An 8,460-nucleotide genomic window follows, 5' to 3' on the forward strand; every position below is an offset into this window, starting at 1 on the left:
GGACTTGACGGCTGGCGTTGGTGGCGACTTGCATTAGAGCAACTCCAACAACTTTCCTATAATTTCTGTATTATATGGAAGCAAAAGTCAAAGGTTTAGTCTCTTTTTCTTCTCCAACTCTAACAGATTCCCTATTTTACAACAATCTCTAAAATCTCCATATTATTTCTTAAAATTTTAGAGTTTGTTGTAAATATAGGGAATTTGGTTTTCTCTTTCCTCACTTTCCCTAAAATAGAGATAGTTATAGGGAATCTGTTGGAGCAAAAGAGGCTTATTTTTTCCTAAAGTAGAGAAAAATCAAAATATAGGGAATCTGTTGGAGTTGCTCTTAGGAAATGATAGGGGTGAAAGCCACATCCGCATCAAGGAGCATGTCTTGGGAACAGCGGCCGTGTCAATTAGAGTACATGCAGAGGTGCATGAATGGGAATTTTGGGAATATCACAAGACAATAGCATAAGTAATATAAGCATAACGTTTAAAAGAGTGGCTTCCGATTGGCGGGCGTATTGTGCCACATGGTATGGCGGCCGCACCTAAGACTTTCTACATTAATTGAGTTCGATGATTGGTGAGTGACATATTCAAAAAGCAACAAGGGGTAGATTGAACCACCACATCCAGAGTCGGTTAATATTGATGTCAACAATAAGAATCGTTGGTGTTCCACAGTCCATCATACTTTTCAAAATTTCAAGTTTCGCTCAAGTAGTAGTAATAATTATTTTTTTAGTATTGATTAAAATCTCAAGTATAGGAATAGTAACAATTTCTTTTTTTAGCTCATTTCTTTATCTAGTATATACAGACATACAGTGACTTTGATTAATTGTAAAGGGTTTCTGACCAATCAAACAAATTTCAATACACGGAACTCTTACAACTATTGAAATTGTAGTTCGGCAACTTATCTTCGAAGTCTGCCAATTTTTTCTAGAAGAAAAGAAAATTACGAACGAAACCCTCTAACACAACCTAAGTTGAATTGATCCGAGTATTCATTTAGTGTTGATTCTGCAATGAACATGATGAATCCATTAATCATATTACAAGGGGTTGTCATTTCGTACAGGATTTGTTTTCTTTCTTTCCTGAGCTACAAGTTGTCCTGTGGATCAATTGTAATGAAGGTAGGTCAATCAGTACTTGGTTGGCTTCTTGTTTTGAAGTTCTGTCTAAGAAGAATGCGACATTTCTGCTCTTAGTGGGTTGGTTTGTTTAGAAGGAGCGTAACTTGAGGGTGTAGTCAAACAAGTTTGTTTTGTTGACCCACTTGCAGTTTTAGATCAGGTCTTTTTATATGTTGTATCAGTCTACTATGACTTCTACTAGCAGTTCTACCATGAGAAATAGGTCGAGCTGGTCCCCGCCTTCTTCAGGATGACTTAAGGCCAATTGTGATGGTGCTTTTGATCTATCCTCCAAATCTGATGGGAGAGGAGTGATTGTTAATGATTGTTAATGATGCTTTGGTGATGTTGTTGGAGGAGTGTGCATGAAAGTTAGTTATGTTGCGTCTCCAGAATTTGTAGAGGCTATGGCTTGTAAAACTGCGTGTTCCTTGGCAATACAATTTCATCTTTCTCTCATTACTTTCGAGACAGATTGTTACCACTTAGCCTTTGCTGTTGAGGTTGGAGGTGAGGAGACCTCACCTTTGTGTCGAATTATTAAGGATATCAAATCTTTCTTAAAGGTGCTAGTTGGTTCTTCTTTGAGGCATGTGTATTGTGAGGCCAATATGGCTACTCATAATTTAGGTAAACTTACTTTATATTCATCTTTTAATCTATCCTGGAGAGGGCATATCCGTCTGAATATTAGAAGCTTTGTAACTTCTCATTGTACCCATTGATTGGTGAATGCAATTTGGTCATTCTTTGAAAATATTGGGATGAAACTAAAAAGCCTAGAGGGGGGTAAATAGGCTTTCCCTACAGAAACCACAACTTTTCCTTAATTCAAAAAACTCCAGCAAGAAACGTTAAAGGATTGAAACACAGATATGAATCCCTGAATATAGCAGTGTAGATAAGGTGCATAAAAGAAAGGTAAACACAATCACACAGCGATCAAGAGACACCAGAATTGTTTGCGCAGTAAAAACCTCAAAATGAGGAAAACAACTGCGGGGCCTTAACTCTCTAAAGCCCTAGTGAAAACTAATTCACTTAATGGAAAGATACGAGTTCTCTTACAAACAACCAATAGCACTGACCTCGGCTATACTTACTAGACACATTCTAGAAGGCTGTATGATCACGTCTTCGTAAATCTTCTCCACTGATGAACTGCTCTCACTGGTAGGATTGACAGGTACTGACCTTGACCTTCAACCTTCTTTGCACATCAACAACTCCAACTGACCTCAAGAGTACTTGATATGTAGTATATGATTGATAAATGAAAAAGTGTTTGACTCACCAATCTACTTTAACATGGAACAAGTAGATTACTGATATGATTTGAAGCACATCACTATTCAAAGATGAATGAAGCCTTTTTCTAAATCACAATGGATGAATACAATCTTTTTTCCCATCAAAGGCGAGCCCAATGAACGCATTTTATTGCTGTTTATAATATGCAGACTCCCCCTAAAACTTTGGACAATAAAGACACCAAAACCTAATTGACTCCTTATATGGAAGGGACATATCCTAAAAAGATATTCTACAAATAAGCATGATTTTATCCCTAATGAAAAAGATAGACTTAACTGAACAAATCATGTAGAATAAATATCCTTTTACAACTTAATGACTGACAGCAATAATGCACAAAAGATCTCCTAACTAAAGAAATCGAACACAGACCAACTCACATATTCTGACCTAACCGGGATTGCAACACATGCATCAATCCCAGTATGCATAAAGACACAAAACGTATGAGATGCATATGCAATTACCTGTGAAGTACCTTGAGGAGTCAACTGAAGCATTGAGTGCATTGATTCTTTTTCTTTTCATTCAACTAGGTCTTCACTCCAATGATTGTCACACTTCTAACTTAGACCTAAGACTCTAGGTTTTGTATTAGGAATGCCAACATACATCAAACCTATACTAACCTTCAAAAAAAAAAAAAAAAAAACCTACGCTGAACAGCCTGAACTTATCTAAATTGAAGGCTGAAAGAAGCAACTTCTTTCGCAAGATATAGGGGTTCGAAGAGGCATGGCCAAGAGACGTCACTACATCGGCCACAAAGTTGGCTTCAAGAGGAACATGCCGGAAGGACATTATGTCAAAACTTTTGGAAATTACTTGAATATCCTTAACCAAAGCACAGATGCGCTAGGGTGGATCACATACTTTGTTGATGGATTCGATGACCAATTAAGAGTCTCCTTCAACACATATCTTCAGACAATTGTTTTGAATGCCTGAATCAAGCCATCCTCGAAGTCTCCATGTCACATAATAGTACATTTTAAATTCTTGTTTTTGATTTTATGCTTTTACTTTATGCAGTATTATTAATAAGATACCAAACAAAGAGAACATAGCATTAATCTTTGAGAAAAATTCAGCTACCCTCCCCAAACTATGTTGCCAAGGCCAATTTGATACCCGAACTCTCAAAAGTATCAATGTGATACCCAAACACATATTTTGACATCAACGTGATACTTCCGTCCAAATTTTGTGACGGTTCCGTTAAAAATGATCACGTGTCGTACATGTGACTAGATTTTTAAGGGCAAAGTCGTACTTTTACACCAATTTTGTTTATATATATATATATATATATATATATATATATATATATATATATATATTAAAAAAAAAAAAAGATATGCTTTTCATCTTCAACTTAGACCAGACAAAAATCACTTGTAAAGTATTCATGGTGTTTTTTCTGACCGCCGCGACCCGAGAGACAAACCCGACCGGAGTGACACCGTCCGGATACCGATCGACGACTCACGACCACCGATCTCTTCCTCTCGTCGTCACCGTCACGCCTGTGGTCTTCGATTGCCCATGCATCGGATGAGGAGGGAGAAAAGTCAATGAGAAGGTTTGAGTCTTCCCGGCGAGTTTCTGCACTTTTCGGCCACCGTTTGGCCCGCCTTAGGCTAACAATCGAAGAGCTTTCTGGTTGTTGGCATCACACTCATCAGTTCATCACCCATTTCCGTCTCGGCAGTGAGTTCTGGGAACTGAGTTGGGTTGATTCAGGTTGGTTTCCGGTTTCGAAGGTATAATCTCGACCTAGAATCACGTTTTGTTCCTGTGTTGGTGATCGAAAGTTATCGAATTAAGCAACTGAAGAACGTACAGTCTTTCAAACTATTTGTTGCCCTTTTGTCCAAATCGGTGGTTTATCGTCTTCTTATCGTCTCTGAAATTGAACGATCAGGTGAGCAATATTTTCTCATTGATTTTGTCATTTGGAATTTGCGCTTTCTTTGGATTGTCATAGCAGGTAATTCTTGTAGTTCAACTTGGTACATGTTTATCAAGTTTTTTTCTTTTGGTTGTGGATTGTGAGTTGTGACTGCCCTCTTGAATCCCTGGATCTGTTTTGGCAGTGTCTTGGATTCTATTAGTGTCGTGGCACTCTTTGTGGTGTTCTGCACCACCATTTGGGATTATCATCTTCTTTATTTCTTTAGTTTCTTGCATAGTTTTTCTGGTATTTGATGCTTTAATTTCAGTATCTCAACTTTTTCGGTTGAAGGGATCAAATTGTGTTTCTGGGGTATTTCATTTCTTTGCCGTCAGGCTATATGTTCTCTGTTGTTATGTACGACTAGTTCATGAATTTCATTAGATTTTGTTAGGAGTGCTATAAGCTCTATTTATTTATTGAACTGACTTCGTCGTTGATTGGGGGGAATCAGATAATCCATGGCAAGAGGAGCTGGGGTAGTAGTAAAGTAGGCCTCCTGATGATGATGATGTCAAGTTTTCTGGGAAAGTTCCCAGATCATCAGAGAAGATGAAGAAGAAGGAAAAAGAAAAAGGAAAAAAAATGAATTAACAAAAGAAAAGGGTAAATTGATCTTTTTCTTTGTTTTTGGTCTTTATGTGCTTGCCACGTCACTTTTTTAACGGAACCGTCACAAATTTTTTACGGAAGTATCACGTTGATGTTAAAATATGTCTTTGGGTATCACATTGATACTTTTGAGAGTTCGGGTATCAAATTGGCATTGGCAATATAGTTTGGGGAGGGTAGCTGAATTTTTCTCTTAATCTTTTAGCCAAACAATGTAGTTCTATTCATACTTCTAAATTTGATATTTGGACTTGTTATAACTTTTAAAGTTCAATTTTACCCCTTTTAATGAAAAATCTAACACGTTACTCGACAATAACGATCTATGATTTGAGGGGCGAGAGAGATTATACTGGTACTATATCGATTTTTGAAGTTGAGACACAAATTAAAGTGTAGCCTGTAGGAAAGAGAAATATATTACCTGAACAAGCACCATCTCCTTCATTGGATGAGCGAATACTGATCACCTACAAGACCTTATTATTTTATTTTTCTTGGTCGTGAACAAGACATATATTATATCAATTGAGAAAATTTTATATTGTTGGTGACTGGGTGTTTGAAGCTGCAATGACCTAATCGCTGGAGTAACCCTATATCAATTAACTAAACTAATTGATCTGTCATAGGTTTCTTATCAAGATGCCTAGTTTACGAGTTTTGTTTCTAGCACTGTATCCTTTAATTTAGAAAGAAAATAAATTATAAAGACACACCTCTCATATGAGTGATATGACCTAGACCTAAGTGGTCAAAGTTGAAGGCAGAGAAAACAGTAGCGGGCATCTATGTTTTCTACCACCGTTTTGTTGGGTTTGAAGTCTCTTATTTTCTTCTCCGCTGATTAGAGGTTTGTTTTATTTTAACTGCCTTTTAATGCCATTAGGTGCATCCATACTAACCTAGAAGTTTCTCTCTGTTTTTTTTTTCTTTTTTTTTTTGACCAGGGAAAGAAGTTTCTTTCGTTTTCAAAAGTCCGAGAAGACCAACACTCAGCTAAGGAGAACGCATCACCGATGTACACATCACCAACACTCAGCTAAGGAAAATGCATCGCCAACAGATATGCATTTTCCGGGAAGTTAGAACATCGTCCCGAATTTCCAGTTATAATTTCCCGGAAAATGCATATCTACCTGCAATTATAAAAGCAATCAACAATAAAACTGGAGCTTTCTGATTAAGATACACAAGATTAAACTCAGTAACAGTTTGTCCATGGACCAAAGTTCCGAACCCCAGCCTCTTCCTCCGCGTCCCAGCTCGTCTCTGCCGGGACCAGAGTCACTGCCGATCAACTTCTCCGAGTTAGAGCGCGACCAAAAACCGATTAGAAGCGGAGCCGGAGGCACGGTGTACAAAGCCGTTCACAAACCCACCGGCCGGCTCTACGCGGTGAAAGTGATCGACGGCATGGACTTCCGTGACTACTCGGTCCCGCGTCAGATCATCCAAGAGTTCCAAGTCCTCCGCGACGTTGCTAACCCTAACATCGTCAAGTGCTACGACATGTTCAACCACAACGACGATATCCACGTCCTCCTAGAATACATGGACGGAGGTTCATTGAAAGGCAAGTACATCAACAACGAGAAAGCTCTCTCCGACTTGGCTAGGCAGATCCTCACCGGCTTGACTTTTCTCCACGGACGGCACGTAGCCCACATGGATATCAAGCCCTCGAATCTCTTGATCAACTCCCGGCATGAAGTCAAGATCGCAGATTTCGTTGGGAGAGTTTTGGCCAAGACTATGGATCCGTGTAATTCTTCTGTGGGGAACATAGCATATATGTGCCCGGAGAGAATCAATACCGATCTAAATCACGGAAAGTTTGACGCCTGCACCGGCGATATATGGAGCGTCGGAGTCAGCATCTTGGAGTTTTACATAGGGCGGTATCCCTTCTCTGCGCACAAGGGAGATTGGAGCTTGATGTGGGGCATATGTATGTCTCAGCCTCCTGAAGCTCCTATATATGCGTCAAGAGAGTTGAGGCATTTCATTGCTTGCTGTTTGCAGAGAGAGCCGAAAAAGAGACTGTCGGCGGCGCAGTTGTTGCAGCACCCATTTGTCTCCGGCAACAGCAGCGGACAGAAGTAGGTTAGTCAGAATCTGCATATTCCATGTACAACATTCGCGCCCACTTCCTTATTAGCTAGCACTTTCAATCTCTGCCAATTACTGTAATGATGATGCTGGTTATCAATATTCAGCGAACCTTTGAGATTCAATGCACGAGATTACACAGAAAAGGAAAGTTGCCGAGATTCTTTTAATTTTCTTTTTTCCTTTCTTTCCCTCTCTGTTTGGAACTGGCTGGGTTTATAACATTTTCATAAAGCTCTTCTTATCTTTTCTATCCATGCCTTTCATGTTTATTTGGTAATATATATGAAGTAAGCCAAGTAGCACTTCATTGTCACAAAAAAAAAAACAAAAAAACAAAAAAGAAGATGAAGAAGAAGAAGAAGAAGAAGAAGAAGAAGAAGAAGAAAAGAAGAAGAAGGAGAAGTAGGCCAAGTAGCACACTGGTTTTGAAGAGGAGAGGAGCTTTATTATTGAAGGGATCGGGTTTTTCAAAATACTATTCTTATTTGAGTGATACCAGTGGTGCAACTTTAATTTAGTATTCAATATCAATAATCATGAGGCAATTTCTTGAGGGTAAATGTCACAGTTGCCATCTTTATTCATTGGCATGGGTAGGTTCCATCAAGATTTGGCTCAAGGTTTGCATGCTGCTTTCATTGCAGTCATGTGATGTATTTGGAATTTTAGAAATAGAGTCAGCTGGTGCACACGTAGGTCTGATTAATGGTCACAAGTTGATTAATGGGCGCATATATTCTAGTACGATGGCTTAGGAACTAATGTTTGGTAATATGGAGAAGCTCATTATGTATTTTGAAGAGTTTAAGAGTCTCCGTAGATTTCTTGTGGTTCATGATTACTTTTGAGTTCTATCTACATGTATAACTGTTGTTAAGTTGAGGTGAATAATAATTAAGGTGATCAAGCTCAACTGATATATATGTTTATGGAACACTACTCAAATGCTTATGAAACAACCTGAAGCTTAAATTAAGTTCGGTTTAACTCGATCTTAAGTCAATATAAAAAACGTGTTGAATATATTGTCACGCCCCGAATTTTGAATAACAAATTCAAATCCGAAACATGAATTAATACAACTCACATAAATACAACCTGAATTTTTTTCTCAAAACAACCACACCTCACATCGCTCGATATTACATAAACCAAATCTCAAATTTGTTTATTACAGCACACTCTCACCAAATTATATTGTAAGGCTCAAATGAGCATAACTCACCTCACAATTACAATTGCTGTAAAACTAAAACAAATTCTCTAACCCGCACGATCACCGTCCTGATTCTCCTGACCTGTAGGATTACCCGCTACACAATTTGAATAGTG

General features: G+C 38.4%; 1 protein-coding gene across 1 annotated transcript; it reads left to right on the forward strand.

Annotated features, from left to right (window-relative positions):
• Positions 1-6,009: 6,009 nt before the first annotated feature.
• Positions 6,010-7,901, forward strand: LOC133742752 (mitogen-activated protein kinase kinase 5-like). Its single transcript, XM_062170425.1, has one exon. It carries the CDS (start codon positions 6,235-6,237, stop codon positions 7,117-7,119), a length of 885 nt encoding a protein of 294 aa, XP_062026409.1. The 5' UTR covers positions 6,010-6,234; the 3' UTR covers positions 7,120-7,901.
• The last annotated feature ends 559 nt before the right edge of the window (positions 7,902-8,460 follow it).

The sequence above is a fragment of the Rosa rugosa genome, chromosome 1 (assembly GCF_958449725.1).
Source record: "Rosa rugosa chromosome 1, drRosRugo1.1, whole genome shotgun sequence".
NCBI lineage: Eukaryota > Viridiplantae > Streptophyta > Magnoliopsida > Rosales > Rosaceae > Rosa > Rosa rugosa.